This window comes from Anabas testudineus, chromosome 8 (assembly GCF_900324465.2).
Source record: "Anabas testudineus chromosome 8, fAnaTes1.2, whole genome shotgun sequence".
NCBI classification, from domain to species: domain Eukaryota; kingdom Metazoa; phylum Chordata; class Actinopteri; order Anabantiformes; family Anabantidae; genus Anabas; species Anabas testudineus.
In genome coordinates, this window is record NC_046617.1 from 11602767 (window position 1) to 11622608 (window position 19842).

The 19842-nt window shown below is 40.2% G+C and overlaps 3 protein-coding genes across 3 annotated transcripts; all 3 read right to left on the minus strand.

Moving 5' to 3' along the window:
• Positions 1 to 50: 50 nt before the first annotated feature.
• Positions 51 to 6347, minus strand: slc27a1a (solute carrier family 27 member 1a). Its single transcript, XM_026351895.1, has 13 exons — positions 5957 to 6347; positions 5463 to 5630; positions 4972 to 5366; positions 4581 to 4748; positions 3928 to 3997; positions 3750 to 3841; positions 3556 to 3665; positions 3236 to 3445; positions 3030 to 3156; positions 2805 to 2942; positions 1491 to 1655; positions 1218 to 1364; positions 51 to 1123 (listed from the first exon to the last, which is right to left on the minus strand). The coding sequence occupies exons 2-13, from the start codon at positions 5627 to 5629 to the stop codon at positions 966 to 968; spliced, it is 1947 nt and encodes a 648-aa protein (XP_026207680.1). The 5' UTR covers position 5630; positions 5957 to 6347; the 3' UTR covers positions 51 to 965.
• ptger1c (prostaglandin E receptor 1c (subtype EP1)) lies at positions 6122 to 10000 on the minus strand. The gene is made up of 3 exons (XM_026351996.1): positions 9633 to 10000; positions 7066 to 7974; positions 6122 to 6962 (listed from the first exon to the last, which is right to left on the minus strand). Exons 2-3 carry the CDS (start codon positions 7960 to 7962, stop codon positions 6720 to 6722), a joined length of 1140 nt encoding a protein of 379 aa, XP_026207781.1. The 5' UTR covers positions 7963 to 7974; positions 9633 to 10000; the 3' UTR covers positions 6122 to 6719.
• A 421-nt stretch (positions 10001 to 10421) lies between these two features.
• LOC113156642 (adhesion G protein-coupled receptor E1) lies at positions 10422 to 17318 on the minus strand. The gene is given in 18 exon segments (XM_026351885.1): positions 10422 to 11342; positions 11454 to 11549; positions 11633 to 11801; positions 11949 to 12040; positions 12278 to 12298; positions 12300 to 12339; positions 12428 to 12645; positions 12881 to 13075; positions 13192 to 13353; positions 13474 to 13664; positions 13751 to 13885; positions 14108 to 14270; positions 14529 to 14630; positions 14729 to 14772; positions 15022 to 15174; positions 15288 to 15440; positions 15679 to 15753; positions 16892 to 17318. Coding segments are annotated over 18 exon segments (2082 nt in total). The 5' UTR covers positions 16923 to 17318; the 3' UTR covers positions 10422 to 11300.
• Between the last annotated feature and the right edge of the window lie 2524 nt (positions 17319 to 19842).

Genomic DNA, 19842 nt, shown 5'->3' on the forward strand with positions numbered 1-19842 from the left:
TAATTTTCGTTTGTAAGTGATTGTGGCAGTTACAGCACTATGACACCATCAAAGTTAAAAGCTGCTTTAATCCATAACATAAAACAAACGCAGACATGTTTTAAAATATATGAATTGCAACAAAACAAATCTATTCTGTGAGATTTGTAATTGTAAATAGCTTCACAACCTCTAACATCATTATATTACTACACAGATAAGATTTGTTACATAAAATGTAAAATGTCACTAAATGTGACTCAGCTTTGCATGACACAAAATCACTACTGCGATTTCCCACATTCGTTTGAGTTCCTTTCCCCACACACACAAAAAGGCATAAAACAAATGAAACACAGATGTGAAGTTTCACATAAGGCACACAAACAGTAGCAATGCTTTGTGTATTTGCAAATCTGTGCTGTCATTGTTCAGAGGTTCAAATATGACAAGTAAAATTAGATTTTTATTGCATTAAAACGACTCTATGGTTAGTGTTTGATCTAGTAGCCACATGTCCTGTAGTCTGGTCTATCACATTCATCCAAACACGGCAGTAACTCCATTGCTTCACAGTCAAGTATTGCTCAGACCTACACAGAATTAATCTTGGAGCATATTTCACAAATGGGTCTAAACCCTGTAACAAATTCAGACTTAAAGCTACCCTTGCTGTCCTAGCCACATTATTGTAACATGTTCCTATTTCAAATGTGCTGTGAGACAGTCATATCTATATATAGTGATGCTGCTTTTTGACGTGTTAATTTAAGAATTAAAAACAAGTTGCTAAGGGGTATAAATGCCCTCACATTATGTTCGTATGAGCTACTCATACAGTGTTAAAACAGCATCTGTAACGGTGCTCTCAATACTCTTCCATGAACAGTTAGGACACCAACATGTGAATGCTATCGTTTTTTTCTCTATAGTATCTGTTACGGAGTTAACTGAGGCACCACGACTGTTTTGTTACGTTCTCCATGTCATAGAGACATTTTTCCCTCCACTATAGCATTGTACAGCTCCTCGTCTACAGCCTCATAACGCGCAGCCCTAGTGTTCAAAAAGTAGACTTGGTCTGTTGTGAGACGTGGGTCGTATCCCTCCCTCTGCAGCCTGGTTTTCTGGATTTTAAATGTACCTATGCAGAGAAATGCATAAAATATATTATGATTTATTCATATCAAGTCATCAGTGCTTGATGTTTTTGTGAATAATATTTTAGAAAGATTTACCAGTGGTGTCTACGTGTGTGGAGATTCGGAGGAACATGGGACGAGCATATGGAGGAAGGGCTCGCTGCACTTTCTGGAAGAAGTCGTTGCAGTCAAAACACCCTGCAGTGTCTGCAATAGCAGCCATGCCTGCTTTGCCTTCCACACCTGGTAGGAGACATGATAAATCCATGTCAGGTAATGAGCCCAGTCAAAAGCTACATGCATCGTTGGGAAGTGTCATTTTTGTCTCCATGGGAATCAAAAAGCAGTGTATGGTATACATTTAATCACCTGGCACTGTCACACCATACACCGCCACATCAGTCTGGCTCAGGAGATTGCTCAGTGTGCCTTCCACCTCGGTTGTAGAGACATTTTCTCCTCGCCATCGGAACGTGTCACCGCCACGATCCCGAAAGTACATGTAGCCAAATTCATCCATTACCAGCACATCACCTATAGCAGACACATGAAAAAAACAAAATGTTAACCAGGAGTAGTAGTAGCAATCATAATATTCCCTACCTATCAGTGACAAAGGATCAGGTTTAATTATAAATATTTTAGATTGTGTTAAATATTCACTATCTGTATGTACAGTGCATCCACATTTTGTTATGTTACAGCCTTATTCCAAAATGGATTAAATTAATTATTTTCCTCAAAATTCTACAAACAATACTTCATAACAACAACATGAAAGAAGTTTGTTTCTTTAGGCTCTGGCTGGGTCACTCAAAGACATTCTCAGAGTTGTCCTGTAGCCACTCCTTTGTTATCTTGGCTGTGTGCTTGGGGTTGTTGTCCTGTTGAAAGATAAACCGTCACCCCAGTCTGAGGTCCAGAGCACTTTGGAACAGGTTTTCATCAAGCATGTCTTTCTGTACATTGCTGCATTCATCTTTCCCTCAATCTTGACTAGTACTGCTAAAAAACATCCCTTCACTGTAGGGATGGTATTGGCCATGGTTTCATCCAGACATGACACTTGGCATTCAGGCCAAAGAGTCAATCTTTGTTTCATCACACCAGAGTATTTGTTTCTCATGGTCAGAGTCCAAACCAAACCTTACAGAGGAGTGGTTTCCATCGGGCCACTCTACCATACAGGCTTAATTGGTGAAGTGCTGCACAGAAGGTTGTTCTTTTGACAGGTTCTCCTCTCCACAGAAAAATGCTGGAGCGGCCTGTTCTAGGAAGAGTCCTGGTGGTTCCAAACTTGACTTTATGAGGGAGGCCACTGTGTTTATTGGGACCCTCAATATTGCAGAATTTTTTTCTGTATCCTTCCCCAGCTCTGTGCCTCAATATGATCCTGTCTCGAACAGGTGGACTCCAGTCGAGCTTTCGAAAGATTTCCAGGATGATAATTGGAAACAGGATACACCAGAGCTCAATTTTGATTGCCATGGCATGGCATGCCATGGAGGTTTTTCTTTTTCACCTCATTATAAAGGTATTGTTTGTAGAATTTTGTGAAAAATAATGAATTTAATCCATTTTGGAATAAGGCTGTGAGATAAAGTGTTGAAAGTGTGAAAATAGTTAAGTGCTGTGAATTATTTCTGGATGCGCTGTATTGATAGAATTGCAGGAAATGGAAACCTGATAGATATGCAGAATCATTTTTCTTGAAGACATCGTGAGCTATCTTCTTCTTTGTAGCATCCTGGTTGGCATAGCCATCAAAGCGCCTCAATGGGTCCTTCTGGTTGATTCGACCCACCAGAAGCCCTGGTTCCCCTGCAAGACATGGATGAGTGAAATACAATTGTTCTGTTTTTTCAATCTGTCAAGAAAAGTCAACATTGTGTCACTGGTATTAGTTACCAGGGCGGCAGGGCACACAGAGGCCCCGGCTGTCGCGAATTAACTCCATGGTGTCTTCATTCACTCTCACCAGACGGATGGGATATACATTCGGGAGAATGCGACTGTTGAATCCACAGGCTCCCACCTGGCAGAACAGAACTAACTAAACTCTGATCCAATTCACCTTTTATCCACAAAGAAGAAGTAGTACTAGCATTACTTACCTTTCCATCCATGTTGGCAATACTACAGTTGCATTCAGTTGCTCCATAGAACTCGCCAATCTGTGCCACTCCAAAACGCTCTGTGAATGCCTCCCACACACTGGGACGCAACCCGTTTCCCACTGCCATTCGAACTTTGTGGCCCTTTTCTGAAGGCCGTACTGGCTGAGACAGCAAGTAGCGGCAGATTTCCCCAATATACTGCACCACCTAGAAAACAAAATTGTCTTGTTAACCGTGGCAGTATATGTTCAATACTTTATATTTATGGATTTTACAAATATGGCAAACCTGAATACTTTCTAAACATAAGCTCTTACGGTGCAGTGGTACTTAATGCAATCTTCCCAGAAACGGCTGGCAGAGAATTTCTTCTTCACTACCACAGTGAGGCCATGAACCAGACACTGTCCAACTCCCATGATGTTACCTGGCAAAAAGAGAAGGCTCAAACATCTATTATGCAAACCTAGAGACTGTAAATATCAAGAGTTGGAGGCAATGATCAACGTACCTGCTGAGTGATAGAGAGGAAGGCAGTCATAGATGATATCATCAGAGCGCATGCGAAAGGCAAAATACCCAAAAGCAGCAATTCTGTAGTAACTGTTGTGTGAAAACACCAGAGATATATCTGTCAAAATAACTCTTCAGTGGCACAATTATTTGTGATTATTATCAAGAAAACATACCGACTGTGAACCACAATGGCAGCCTTGGGCATTCCTGTGGTGCCCGAGGTGTAAATATAAAACAGCCGGTCTGCAGAAGAGAATACAAGAGAGACTTACAGTTCACACTGGAAATAGGCGTCTTTACAACATTTATTCACCGCTTGAATGTCACTAGTGAAACCTGAGATTCTCAGAACAGGAAATACTGTCCCTGTTTTTATTCTGTCTTTTGTCATGGGGACAATACAGACCTCTAGTTTGTTATGCAGGTTACAAATCTGGCTCACACCTTTAATGCTGACTTATAAGTTTATATAATTTGTGCATCTGTGTCAGATATAAACACTGGGTGCTGTGGTTTGTATGTCAGATAATACACACATGAACCCATCCTTCAGACCTAACCCTGACTACAGTATGCGTTTCAAATTCAATATGACTCCTAACTCAAAGTTCTGTGCAGCAGAGGATTCACCTCAATTGGCTTGAGTTAAATAATTACTGAAAGCAATTTCAGTTTGGAAACTAGACAGGGGAGTGAGAAAAATCTATTACCTGAGGGAATTTTCTTTGAAAATACCAAGTAGTTTAAACATTCAGACTCTGAATTATTATAAAAGGAAATTACTCATTAAGTCTAAAGCAGAGTTAAACTCGGGTTAAGTACTAACCGTTCATGCCTTTAGAGGGAACACAAGGTGAAGGGGAATGTCTAGATGCAGAGGCCAATATTGGGTCCAGAGCTTGAGCACCCAGACGGGACAGGTGTTCTGCACTGAGGTCTCCTGTAGAAAACCGTACCATGGACTGGTTTATGGAGGCGCTAACTTCCAAGATGGCTGACATTCATTAGGAGAAAAAAAAAGAGGGAGATGGGAAGAGAAAACACACATCAGGTCAGTTTATGTGCTCTGGTCTACTCCTTTTATAAATTCACTATCACTGTTCATTGTGTTATTAAATACCAATATATTAAATATGTTTGAAGTCCATTCACTTTATCAAACCATACAGTATATATTAATTTTGTGATCAACTGTTCCTTATTTAACACAATCTTACCATCAGCAAGCTCAGCTCCAAACACAATAGCTTGCGACCCTGACACCCCAATACAGTGCACGAGGGAGTCATGGCGAAGGTTGAAGTTGATGAGTGCCGCTTCCACCCCAACCTTGGCCAAACCCAGCCAGAGTGCGACCTGCAATGGCCTGCTTTCCATGAAGAGGGCTACCACATCACCAGAGACCCAGCCCTGACCTCTTGCCCAGTGGGCCACAGCATTAGAGAGCTCATCCAGCTGGGTGAAGGTCCACGTTTCTCCTGTGGCCTCATAGATCAGTGCTGGTTTATTTGGGTGGCGTTTCACTGTCTGGGCGAAGATGGAAGGAATGTTGCTTCCATTGTGCATGTAACGCCACAGAGCCAGCTTGACTCTCAGGAGCACATACAGGCCACTGGTGATGTTCAGAGGAAGAAGATGAGGAGAAATAAGGCAAATATAGATGCAGGCACACAAGCACCAGACCTTTATTTGAGCATATTCAACTTACTTGAGGTCTCTCTTGGCGGTACAAGCTGCAATGTAGAAGTACTTCCAGCTTCTTGTGCCCAGATATACCCCAAGGCCTGCTGCCAGGCTCCAGGACCAGGACACCCCGAAGAAACGGAAGAGTCCCAAAGACCCCAGAGAGACAGAGACACTGGCTGCATTGTGCATTCTTGTCATGGAGGAAGAAGAAGAGAAAGAAACGGGCTTTTATCAAAGAGCTGAATTAAGTTGAAGCCTGTGTGTGGGGGGGTGCCACTCGGGAAGTGCTGTGGTACAGGCTGGTATAAACAAGCACATGCGACCAGCTACTTTCAATGTCACGTTAGATGACAATTATTTAAAAGGCCTTGACAATGAACAAGTTTTCACCAAAGTCATCATGAAATCATTCAGCTCACATGTAAGCAGCAGCACCAACAGTTGTCACGCCATGTTACATGAACTATCGTTATATTATCGAACAAAACACATGAGCATGCATAATACACAACTTACCTACGAGTTGATAAACTCGATGTCACCTTTCGCCCGCTAAACTCAACTCGCTACTTAGTTTCTTTTTCGCGTTGAGTATCCACCTGATTAAATCTGCTCCGGATGCTGGAAGCGTCGACAACACATCAAACGTAGCCTCGTTGGGCAAAGTAGTTTTTTTTAAAAAAAGATTTACAACAGCCGAATAACTTGCGCACAACTTCACTGCTGTCGTTTGTTAAGTAGTAAACAGTTTATGTTCAAACGGTATTCGGAAATATATCAAAAGTAAGCAAGTCCCGCGGGCTGGTGTTTACGAGGGGGTCGTTCATAACTTGACGGGCAGGACAGCGCCAAATGTGAATGAGAGCAGAGAAACGCAGGCTCAACCAGGCTAAGCTCTGTACTCCATATTGAAAAGAGTCACTGCCAAAGAAGCACCGCCCTCCCCGGGTGGGAACCTAATCCACAAGCTCAGCCATTCGTCCAACCTGACGCCTGTTCAGCTCTTTTCAATTTCCATTGGACAGTATTAAACCCACCCAGCTGACCGACCACTAGCCTTGCAGGTGGCCGCTATTGATAGTAGCACTGTCACAGACTACTAAACGATATGTTGTGAAATGTTGTGAAAGTCTTGTTTCCATCCCGTATTCACATTGCATCCTCGTAGAAGCTCTCTGAATAGACCTAATCAAGCCTTTTTAAATGCTGCTGCACAGTTCAAATCTTTATCACAAAACACATGAAATAAAATAATTCCAGTCCAAAAGCAGCATGGTCATCACTGCTGACTGAAGGCTTCCCTGCGTTTGTCTGAAAAATAATGTTTTGCTGTTAGTTTGGGTTTCCGTGCGTCGAAAGCACAGCAAACTCGGAAAAGCACTGCCTTCCTCAGTAAGATGTAAACCCAGGGGTCCAAGATCTGGTTCCAAGATGCCATACGCAAGCCCAGAAGAATAATTGTATCTTCTCCATGAGCGGAGGCCGAGAAGCTTTGGTTGAACTGCATCACAAGAATCTGGATCTGTAATATAGACACAGAAACATACAGTCTATTATATTTAAAAAAAAATATGCGACCTCTAGAGGTGTGCATGGTTCTAGAAACAAATAGAAGTTGTACGTACGAGGAAAGGGCTCCAGCACACACAAGAAACCACAGTAATCACTGCCAGTTGCACCATCATCTCCAGATCCAGTGAACAAAACAAAAAGGGAGACGATGCATGTCTGGAAGAGCAACCTGCTGATTTTGAACGTACACTGTGGGGCCTTATTCTGGCCAACAGCAATGCCAGACCACTAAGGATGTTGCAGAACAGGGAAAGAGTGAGTGCAGTGAGTCCCAGACATGAGAAGGCCAGAATGAGACTGGTGTTAGCTGTAGAGTGTGGACCGTGGAGAGGCAAGAAACACCATGTGCCAGGAAACTGGGTTGTATAACTCCCCACAGCAAAAAAAGGTAAAACCGCCAGCACAAGTGCAATAGAGGACAGAAATAACACAATCCGCTGCACATGGACCACTGTAATCATAGCAGCATGAAAAAAGGGCTGAGTGATGGCCACACATCGCTCTATTGCCATCACGCAGCCCAACAGCAAAGGACATAATCCAAAAAACACCATACTCGCCCCAAAGATTTGACAGATTTTCATGGTTGAAACATTAGTCTGCATATTAAACCTCACCAAGTGTAAATACAATGCAAAGGAACCTGGGATCAAATGACTTCCCAGGTCAGCCAGCAGTAAAGCCACTGTTAATAGGAAAAATGATGTTTTGAATTGGCGGCGGAATCGGAACCGGGATTTAGCCAGGATGCCCAAGGCGGCGAGGTTGGAGATGGCACCAAATGTCATGGTAAAACAGGACATGCCTAAGCCTAACAAACTGATGGGTGGTAAGGTGCTGCTGTTCAACCAGGGGCTCAGCTGTTCAGAGGAATTCATTTTCAGGTTCTGGTGAAGATTTGGTGCCACTGAAGAGTTAGAAAATGTGTTGAGTGTAGATGGTGTCCTCATCCTCAAGGTAATCTATAAATAATTACAGGCAAAAAGGTTAGTTCATACAGCAGATATGAAACAACAAAGAAGAAAATCAGTAACTAACATACTTAAAGGTGGTCTAATGAACAGGAATAGGTAAAATCCTGCCAGAGCCTACTAGTATTTAACTGTCTCTCCTTGATATGCAATTACCTGCACACTGAAATGCTTGCTTTGAATACACAAACAGATGCACTAAATAAATACAAATACAAAATAAATAAACAAATAAAAACCCAATTTTTCATAAAAATCCAATTTAAAAATCACTGTCCAGCATAGGATTTAATTCAGGATGTCTTATTTTGAGTATATTTTAAGCATGGTGCAGGGTATTTAGCATTAATGTCAGCTGAAAGTCACAGATGGAGAAACTATTTGTAGCACACGACACACACACGACAAAGGTCTCAAGCCAGCAGAATCCAGATAATACTACATATGCATGCACCTCAGCCAAGTGGGTGCCTTAAGGAAAGAATTGTCAAACCTTTCATGAACTTTACTACCATTGTGGTGTGGAAATGTAGGGAACAGGCTGTGAGACCAGACACTGTGCACGCCTGTTTCACAAAATGTTCTCTTCAACTCATTTGTGTTCACTCTTCAAATCTCTCCCCAGCCACGAAGCTCATCATCATCATCTAGATTTTATCTGGTAGTTTACTATCCTTTCGCCACAACTCCTCGACTGTTCTGCAACATTAGCATTTTGTTTAAAATGCCGCTTGGCAGCTAATTCTAAGTCATTTTGCACGAACAATTTCCACTGGTTGTGATACATGGTGCAAAAAAAACATCAAGCTAAATACTGTAACAAACGAACGGGTTCTCACTCTACAGAGTGATTTTCATCTCAGCCTTTTCGCAGGGGCACAAGAATAATGCGCACAGGCTCAGGTACTTGAATGGAAATCACACTCAGATGTCAAATGGTTCCAGCTTTTGACATGCTTTTTATGTAAGAAGACAAAAAGGAAATCAAAGCTGTAGCTAAATTTGATTTGGGTCTTTTCTATCTTTTGGTAACACAGCACGACTGAGTGTCGTTTCGTACCTGCCAGCTTTGTTGGCATCCCCCACAGAGGCTGTTGGGGTTACGGTCTTTCAAAAGTTAGAAGAGATGATTTGAGGATTCAGAGAACACACATTACTGTAACTCCACTGGTGAACCTCAGAAAAGCATCTCACAGCTGAAGCAGTGCATCTGTTGTATCATAACGTTATTTAATTATATTTTGCATTTCTTTCTATTACCCACTGTAGCTCTTCCCTCATCGGTAGTCAGTGTACTCTTATTGTAGGGAGGGAGAGAAATCCCTGGAGAGTGTGATGAAATAACAGATGAATGATGTGATTCAAAAGAACCCAGGGGCTATATTCAGGACTGTGCTCAGTCATAATCAAGAATTCCCTGCCCACAGGATACTGTCTTTAATCTCTCTCTCCTATTCATAATGAAACTGGATTATCTGGACTTTCCTAAAGATCCACCACTTAAGTCATGCACAAGCCCATATTGAGCGTATCTGTTCTTCACTTAGTCTACAGTACTACACTACATGAGAAAAATAACGTGTGCTAAGTGTGTTGTCATGAAGTGAATTTACTAGATGAACTGGTCATGAATAATAAATAGAGCTTACCTTCTGATGAACACTCAGTTGTTCAGAATGGCTCCAAATAATAAAGAAAAAAGGACTGATGTGTCTGTCTTGAATGCAGAGTTTGCCAAATTCATTTATCACTATTGTCTACAAACATTTGCGCTCGTTCTCCTCCGTTTTCTTTTTTCTCCTGCCTCTTCTCCCCTGACAGTTTCCCGTTCTCCCTCATCTGGCTTTCTCCCTAGTCACAGTCTTGGCAGCTACTCTATCTCTAAATGCTGGATCTGCATTTTCCATCTTCTTTCCTGCAATGGATGTGCACCTCCCGTCTTTTCATCTCTTTTGCTGTTCCTTTAAACCTGAGGTGAGCTCAGTCATCACTGTAATGCTGCAGTCTTGATCCGGTGTTAAATACTACAGTTGGGCAATCATATTTAGTATCTCATATTCACTTTTTTACTATCTTAAAAAACCCCCCAAAGAGAGATGTTTCAAACAGAGACCATGATGATTATCACTCATCATCAGTCACGTAAACATTTGCACATAGACACCACAGCAGTTTGAAAGCATATGGCCTGTAATCTGATAGATACAGGAAGGAACAGGAGAGTCTTCTGTTTCCTCTGTATATGTATCTGTCCTATATTTTACCATAAGTGTTGCAGCAGTAAGCAAAAAGTTATTAACCAGTGTATGATATTTAAAGGTGGAAATAAAAAAATGTTGTTCAGTAACTTTCTGTTTGTTCTTTTGCAAAACTCTCTCACTCACTCTCAAACAGTTTATTGATTATTGCTTCACTCTGATGTAAAAAAACAGAACAAAATAACTGACCTATCACAAAAAGCCATTGGACATGAGATTGATCGTAATATGTATTTAACCTTCAGAGGAAGAATGAAAAGTATTTAAGTACTTTCATACTAAGAAACATCAGTAATAAGAAATAATTGACAGTGAAACACAAAAAATGTAAATTGGAAAGTCAAAGGCAACCAATCATTATATTTCCAAATGTGAGTCACACCAGTACTTATTCACATTATTTATAGCATTTCTGAAGCCTTTATTATATGATATAAAAAGCTTGAAATATATACATTGAGGACATTATGGCATGCTGAACAGAACATGAAAACAGTCAAAATTAATACAAAATGTTTTCCCAGCAATATATACACAAAAATCCATTTAATATACATCTCTGTGCTAATATTATAGCCTACTCTTATTAGACAATTAACCTATTGTCTCATTTATTTGACTGCAGTAACTATTTAAATACTGTGGACAAAAGAAAGTGCTTTTCTCTTTAGCTAGTTGGATAAAGTACCTGGATGACACAACAAACTATACGATGCACCTGATAAAACAGGTTGCTCTTCTTTATTATCTAGAATTTAACATTTTGTCTAGCATGACATACAGTAAGTGTTGTAAAGCAGATTAAAAATCTGATGTTCAATTTTTGATGATCTGTCTTATGGTAAAATCCGCTGTTTAATTCAATCATTTTGACAGAAATTCTTAATTTCTATGAAATAGCTTAAATTACAACTCGTGCTGAGGAAAGATGGCATTTACAACAGTTTCAGTAAAGACAGATGGTGCATTAGCCGGGAGTGCAGGAGTTGGTTGTACTTTTGAGGTGGCAAGCTTTGGAAGATAAGACAGAAGATAAGATAGGAGTCACTGTTGAGCTCCTCAGATCTGGGACTCTCCGGTCTCGTTGGTGCTCTTGGCTCCCTGAGGATGACAGAAATGAAAGATGTCAAAATGTGCTGTTCATGTGCATACTGAAGTATTTGATTCCACCTAAATCAGAGTGACTGTGGTCAAATATTAATACCAGCGTACATGTGCTTTGCTGGTGTTAGAGGAGCTGAACTCTGAGTATCTCTTCTTCTGAGGTGCATAGAATCTGGACAAGATGTTTCTATACTCCTCCCTCACCTAAAATCAGGATACAAAATGAGTTTTTAAAAGAGAAAAAATGGTGAAGCTGGTTCTTTATTTTTTAGAGGAGCGTGACCAACCTGCTTGGAAAATAGACAGTGCATAACGAAGAGCATGACCCCCTGGAAGCTGGCAAAGATGGTGAACAGATAAGACGTGACTATAGTTCCCTCTGCAAACTGGAAACATCCAAAGATCCACATGGTGCCCAACACACACAGCTGAGCCACTGCAGTAATGGTGAAAGCCCTGCAGGAGGCAACAAAGATTCACATGAACAAAATCTAAAGAAAACATGGAAGAGCCCCTTTCTGAGGAACTAAATTTGTTTCATTTCTCCTTAGGCCCATTGAAAGTGAATGGGGCTCGGAGTCCTGCAGGCAAATGTTGACTCACTTGATTTTCTGCAAATTGTCCAGATCAGGGTTTAAACTTGAGAACTTCTGTGCCAACTTCCAGACAGTGATGAGGAAGAAGAAAATGTTTATCTGGAAGAAAAAAAAGACAGTTTGAGGACAGACTTAGGTTTTTAAACAGCTACTTGTGGTTCTTTCTTTAGTGGTTCAGTTCCCACTTCCTCTGGTCCACATGACAAAGACACTAAGCCCTGAGTTCCTTGTGTGTGTGTGTATGTGTCTGACTAAATAAGTTGCTTTGGTTAAAAGCACCTGCTAATAATCAGGTATTAGCGAGGGTATTATTCAAATTAGTTTTTTCTTGCTTACAATCAAGATGACACAGGCAGGGACCAAAGAAACTCCAGATGATGTCCAGGCTCAACCAACAACTGCAATGTATATTGAGAGTTTATTGAGTAAACAATTCAAGCTTGACTCAAAAATATAACAAGATCAGTATCAGTAGAGAGAACTTACTGTCTTGTAGTTCCATAACCCTTAGAATTAGCTAATGCAGTGACAGTGACAATTACAGCTGGGACTCCATAGCCACCTGCCATCATGTAAAGGGTTTTGAAGTTGGTGTTAAAGACCAGGACTACCATCCTGAAGAGCTGGATTCCCTCCAGACACATCCAGCAAAATGCTGCCAAGAAAAAGAAATGGAGCATCCCTGCTACTACAGCACAGCCAACCTAATGCAGCAGGGGAGAGAGATAAAAATCAGCATGACAGCAATGAAAAGGACAAAGGAAACTGAGAAACTGGGAGAAAGAAAGAGAAAAAATACTTGCACAACTGTTGTTTATAAATCCTCAGTACATGCATAAATTATTTAGCAGCTGTGCTGTAACGTGGTGACTATACCTCTGCTGTATTTTAATGTATCAGAAACCTTTACTGCACTGATCTGGACAATGCGGCATTTACCTGGTTCTCTGTACGAGAGACGCCTGCCAGGAATATTAGAAATGCAATGAAGAGGCTGATGCAGAGGTGCAGGTGGATGGTGGTTCTTGGGCTTTGGATGGAGCGGATGAACGAGAAGGTGAGGATGCAGATAAACAGGCAAATTAGTGAGAGGGACAGACCCACCCAGGTGATCACCTGCAACTCAAACTTGTTCTGTAGAGAGTGAGAAAGAGGGGTGATGATTCAGTACGTGGACGCAGACTACAGTTTCCACTTTGTGTAAGTGTAGTGACTTGTTGTTTATCTTGGATATAACTGAGAGTTTTGACCTCCATCTCATAGAGTGCCATGAGCACAGCGAAGCTGCTCAGATGGGTACAGGAACACACAGTGTATTCAGAGTTGGACTCCACCACACTGCAGCCACGAGCAGACCACGTCCCACCTTGCTGTGAGGAATCCCAGAATGCACAGGTGTGGCTTTCATTTGACTGTCAAACAAAACAGAGATAAACAGAGTATAAACAAAGTATTATTAATGGCCAATGTAGAAATAATATTTTCCTGACGAAGAATCTGATCATTATCCTTTGTGGCAAACGATTTGCTACCTGCTTCAGGTGGTGGAAAGTTATTTTGACTGGTTCCTTGAGGAGGCTGGTGTTTCTGTTACTGACGGTGACAGTCACAACTTTAGAGTTGATCTGAAAACGTTGGTTCTTCTGTGGTTTCATTCCAACAAAAAATCCATCAGCAGAGTCCTCCAGGTTTGCGTAGCTCAGCAAGGACAGTGTTGTAAAGCCTTTCAGAATGATAACAGGGTAACACTTGATTAAGTGGATCTGCATTACATCTGGAATGACTTGATGAGAGAGGTTTCAAATGTACCAGGGTAGTAGGATGGATCTCCTGCAGCTGTCTCCAGGTTCATGTGCACCTGAACTTGCCTAGATGATAAAGTCACAGCCTGGCGTGACTTACCCTGGGGTAAGTCACGCCCTGAATGTACCAGCAGCTCCAGCTCTGTGAAGCACAAACAAAGATTGGCTTTTTATAAGCACTCAGTGCTCAATGAGAAATCTACTAAAAAACATACCAAAAATATTTTTCTTTGTCTATATCGGGGTGTAAACTTATTAAATAACGAACTGTGTTTGTGAAAGAGTTGAAAGAAAAAGAGGAAATTAATAGAGAAATGGCAACAATAAATTAAACAGATTTAATATATGTCAGATCGTATTTAACCTGTATAATTGGAGGATATCTTTGTTCCTGGGGTCTTTCTTAAGGGTCCTATGAGTCTCAGAGTATTCTCCACAATGTCCAGAAAAGTGGAGACTTTTCTGCTGTCATTGAAAGATCCACCGGAAAGCAGCTTGTCAATGGCAGACAACAGCTTCTGTAGAACCTAGAAGAGGAGGAGGGGTACAGGAAGAAACAAAAGCATGTGTAGAGAGAAACAGGAGACAGAGTCAGACTGAAGCAGACTTTCAGACTGCATATCACCTCAGCTCAGTCAAAAACTGCCTGCCTGGTTGCATAGAGATGTCTAAACAACACGTGAGCATGATGTTCAAAATTTTTGTTACAGTGCTTGTTGACTATTATAAACTGTAATTATTTGGTAAATTACATGAAATTTATATTCTTATATGTGCAAATATACCTTTAAAATATCTTCATCCAGAGCTGTTAGACTCTTCCTGTCTGTAAGCTCCAGACAGATTTGTCCCAACTTCGTCACAAGATCAGATGCAAAAGAAAATTTCTAGGAAAGAGATTTACAGACGTGGACACAAATACGAGGCAATAGGCATTTAAAAAATATTCAGAAGAGTGATAAAACCGTTTCTGGTGCAGAGTTACCTCTTTCAGATTGTTCATGTCCTTAAATACATCACAGTTTAACTCTGTGGAAACAGGAAGTGACCAAAGCATTTATATAATGAAGATACCTGAGTTACCAGACATATCTGATACCTGTCAGTGCTAAAGAACTAATCAGTAACATCTAATATGGCTTAAAAAAAAGTATTTTCCACATCGTATCTACAGTAGTGCCTCACCTAATGAAAAGATTTTAAAATGTATAAATAAGTACTGTGCACATAATGCACCACAGTATTTTCTTACAGTGAGGGTATTAATGAGCATCTTACCTCTGCATGTTACATTGTCACTGTGGTTAAAACGTTCTACTCCAGTAGTGGAAATGAATCCTTCATTACAAGTGCAGTAATAATATGGAACTGTGTTTGTACATCTGGCATTAGGTCCACAGATGTTTCTGTCCTCCAGACACTCATTGATATCTCAAAGAAAAATATAACGAGAGCACTTTAAATAATATCTTAGATGTAGAAGTTTAATGAAATACTGTTCAAAGTTTTTGCCAGAACTGATTCAATATACAACAATGACTTACCTTTACATGTTTCAGATGAGGAAGCTGATATATTAACAACCCCTGTTGTTGATCTGAAACCATCAGCACACTGACAGTAGAAGCTTCCATTTGTGTTGTGACAGACTGTATTCATTCCACATGGACCAGGTTTATCACTGCATTCATCATAATCTTAATTCACAAAACAGAAATTGGAGAAAGATAAATATGACTCAACTGGTAGTGCTTGAATAAATAAACAATATATAATTTTATATTTATATTTATTATTATTATTTTTAAACTAAAGAAAAATACAGTTTAGAAATAACCAACTTCAAATGCAAATTTAATTTATAATCTTGCTAATCTATGCTTCAACAATGCATAAATGATGAGTTATTTGTTAAAATACATTTATTTTTCTTACCTATGCATGTTCTCCTTTCCTGACTAAATCCTCGTGGGCAGTCTGACAGGACCATGAAGAAAGAGAGTTGAAGAACTGAAAAGAAGCAGGTAACTGTCAGTTCATCATCATTTTCTGAAGATCAACACAACACAGCTGAACTCATGCTTAAATGAATAAAGTCCCTCATTCTCTTCCCTCATTTCCTCAAATTGTTCAAACATCATCTGCACCATTTTTCAAAATGAAAACATACTAAATGGGTGTCTGGACAACTCTGCTTCCTATGTGTGAGGAAACATCAGTTGGTACAGTGCAAGCACAAAGTAGCTTTACATCCTGTGCTGTGAGGGCACAGAGTCAGTCAGTCCCAGACCTAAACAACATCAGATGGGTGTAATGTATAGAAAAGGACGGACATTATTATTCTTTTAAAAACACATCTATTAACATTTTCTCACATTCATTTTCTCCCTATAGCAACACATACTGATACAGTAGATATAAATCAATGAGTGCAAAAGTACAACATAGTTTTGATGGTCTGGGAAACTAAACATTTAATAACTAACTTAATGGGACTTAGTAAATTAATGGGGAATAAATGTACATGCTATATAACTGAAATAAGGGGTTTTCAGATAAAAAAGATTGCAGTTGATATCTTGATGTAGATGACAGTTGTCTTAATAAATTGAAACATGTTACTAAGATTGTGATCATTATCAGATACTTCTGGTTTGCACTTGCTACAATCTCTCATTGCATTTACTTAGTGCCATAGCAACACAACAGTATTTCTTCCTGTGAGTGCTGTGGGTGCTGCGTAATGAGGTCATGGTGTATAAATATCACTATAAAAGCAGAACAACAGAGATCTTCTTCAGGGCTCAGATGGAGGTTTAACTCCATTTGCTCTGCTGAACAGCTGCAGTGTTCAACGTCTCTCTTTTTACTTAAATTTTTCTTCTTCTTTCTTCTCTCTCTCCCAAACTCAAAGCTGAGACTCTGGCTGCTTCAGGGAGCCACACATTAACATCGTCAGTAAAATGCATAGATTTATTTGTACAGTATGTGTCATACTAAAAGTGTTATATATTTTATTTCTCTAAAACATAACACTAGAATAAATACACATAAAATACACATTTGTAGGGAATTACAGCCAGAGTTTAGAATTTAGATTTTCTTTTCATTTCAACTACTGTATAAATGAACGACAGATGTGACTCACCCAGTATCAGGAGGCTCCATCTGGCTGCCATGGTGAAGAGTGAAACAATGTTCAGATCAGTATAACGAAAGTTAAAACAACCAGAACACAAACCATTCAGCTCTCTAGAGTCATATGTTCTTTTCCCTTCACAACTTTTTCCTAAGTTGACCCAGTTGGTTTTGTGACTCAGGGAAAAGTAAAAGAAAAAAAATCGTTGTCCACCAGTCAAGCTGACACGTATGGAAAAAAGTAGCTACACTATAACATCACTGATAACAGCAAATAAAACACATGAAAACTGCAGCAAGGAGTCGTCTCTCAGCTCGTACAACAACGCCTCCTTTCTCTCACGCTCTCTCTATGTCTCTGTTTCCCTCGGCTCTTTGAAACTTCGTCTGCTCCTGAGCCTCACATGCTGACATGACATGACTGTCAGGGGAGGGGTTTCTCTGACACTAATGTTTGGAGAGTACAGTCAGGTCTTATGAGGAACTTCAGCTCTTGTTAGGGTGGGGTGGTGATGATCATAGGAAATGGTTGTGACAAATCTTTTGACACTTTTTTCATGTAACTAAACAGTTTTTTTGTCATTTGTGTCTTTGCTCATCTTTTTGTATAGTTTGCTGTTGGACTCTGGTTAGTGAACAGCCATGGGGTCAAGAGGAGCAGAGACTGTGAGAATGGTCATTGTTTTGCAGAGTCCTGCTGGCTGGTATACCCTCCCATAGGCAGAGTCGCATGCAGCCTGCTAACTATGATGATGACACATATATAGTTTTTGCCTCTGACTACAGATCGGTTGACACAATATAACAATGGTCACAATGTTGTGCCTCATTTGGAAAGAATTGAACAAAGCACAGCTCTGAGTATAGATATGTAATTCCCCACTCCCTAAAGGCAGAGCAACTGTATGTCTGCTAAGTGAAAGGGCAAGTAAAGTAAAGCAAAGCACTAATGCTCACTAAAGAAACTTTGGAATATGCTGATGTGAGTAGGAGGAAATGCAGCTTTGAGAACAACTCTGCATGAGGGGACATAATGTTCTTTTTTTTTATCACACATTTTAAATACACATAACACTTGTACTGCAAAGTGCCCCACTCCACATATACAGGTTTGCGCAGCTTGAACAAAAAAAAAAAAAAAGGAAACGCAGACTTGCTATATTTGTTTAGAAGAACAAACTAATGGAACAAAAGTAATTGTGAAATTTTCAGCAACATTTCTCGTTTCAATCTCACAAGGACAAGGTCACTTTTAGGTCTAGTCACAAGATCCCAGCGCTCTCTGACAGGCAGGGTGGTTGTTGCATCATTTCACACGACTAAACAATGAACTGGACTTGGGCTTTTGCGGGTTTGGGAACATAGAGGTGATAGACAGCAGGCCTTCAGGGAGGGTTAAGGTGCAGCTGTGCCACCGAGCAAGCTCACAGAGGGACCTAAGTCAGAATGTACTGACATAAGCTTGAATTAAAAAAACCCCAGTCTTTAAATAGGTCTCTCTCTTTGAAATTGCTCATTAAAGCAAAATGACTTATTTATCCCCCCACTGACATACATAGCCTCAGTGTGATATGATAATGAACACATCTTATTTACAGTATCATTAGACATGATTAAAAAGAGATCACAAAAAACTAACAAACAAAAGATGCTGTGCTGAACTACTACTACTATTACTACTACCACTTTTACGCATTGTGTACTATTCAATTAATAAATAATAATGTCCCACTTGAGTTGTCTGACTTAACTAGTGCTACAGTGTAATTGTGGCGTTCTGGATTGATTTCCAGCCAATATGATCATGGCTGGCATCCAGGACTTGTCCTGTTATCTCACAACCTCCTTCCTGCCCATAGCAAGATAATGTGCATATAGGGTTTGGGATGTTTTGTGTTGGCTGACTTTGTTTAATTTTAGTTTCTTTCTGGATTCTCAAACAATGAGGAAGGACCTCAGTATGGCCCAGCTGTCTCAACAACTTCCTGACAAACCCTGAACAAAAAGGTCAGTGTGGAGCCTAAGTGCTCTAACTATTGTGTGTCTCATACTGATGACTGTAACTTGATTTCAGTCATTTAAATGTTCTTATATGTAACTATTATGGCTTATGATGTGTGGAATAACACTGAAATCCTTCTATGCAAATTAATTTGACCAGTAAGTGACTTTTATAGCAACTATTATAATTTATAATTATGTCCACTTTTGAAAAGATTGTGAAATACATTTTTTTTAATGTCTGGATAGTGCACACTGGCAGTGGTTGTGTGAAACATTCAGTGGCAAAATGCTGGCCTTTTAGCTTCAGAACCACATGAAGCCGGCTGAACATGTAGTGATCTGAAGTTCCTGTATGGATAATAAACCAGAGAGACAAAGATGTTCTAAGACAGAAAGGCAGAAGCTGTCAAAGTTTCTTTTCTGTCCTTGTGCAACATTTCCCTTTATAGAAACTACAAAGTACTTAAAAATGGCTTTGTTATCTGATTTTTATTTCCCCCTTTTTCTTCTGCTTTACATCTTTTATGAAGTGACCAGCCCAAAGAGGGTATTGCCAAATTTTCACTTTCTTTATTATTAAACAATAAAAAATGTGGTAAGATTCTATTTAAAAAAAAAAAATACTCAAGGCGACTGCACTGATAGGCAGAAAGAGGGCACAGAGGGTTATCTTCAGCAGGTGAGAGGCAACTTTGTAGCTCCAGCAGGAGGGAAGGTGAGTTCCTCAGAAGAGACTGACAGGCTGACAGGGGAGTAGTGAGTTGGACAGACAGATAGACAGGTGTGGGAGATGAGTGCTGATAACGTGAGATGAGTCTGCAGGGAAACACAGGGGGAGACCAGGCAGAGGGAGGGGCTGTGCCTGAAATGAGAAGGGGACAACTGGAAAGAGACAGGCAGAGAAGGAAAGAAAACAGGATGCGTCAAAAAAAACATGACGCTAACTTATTTAAATGC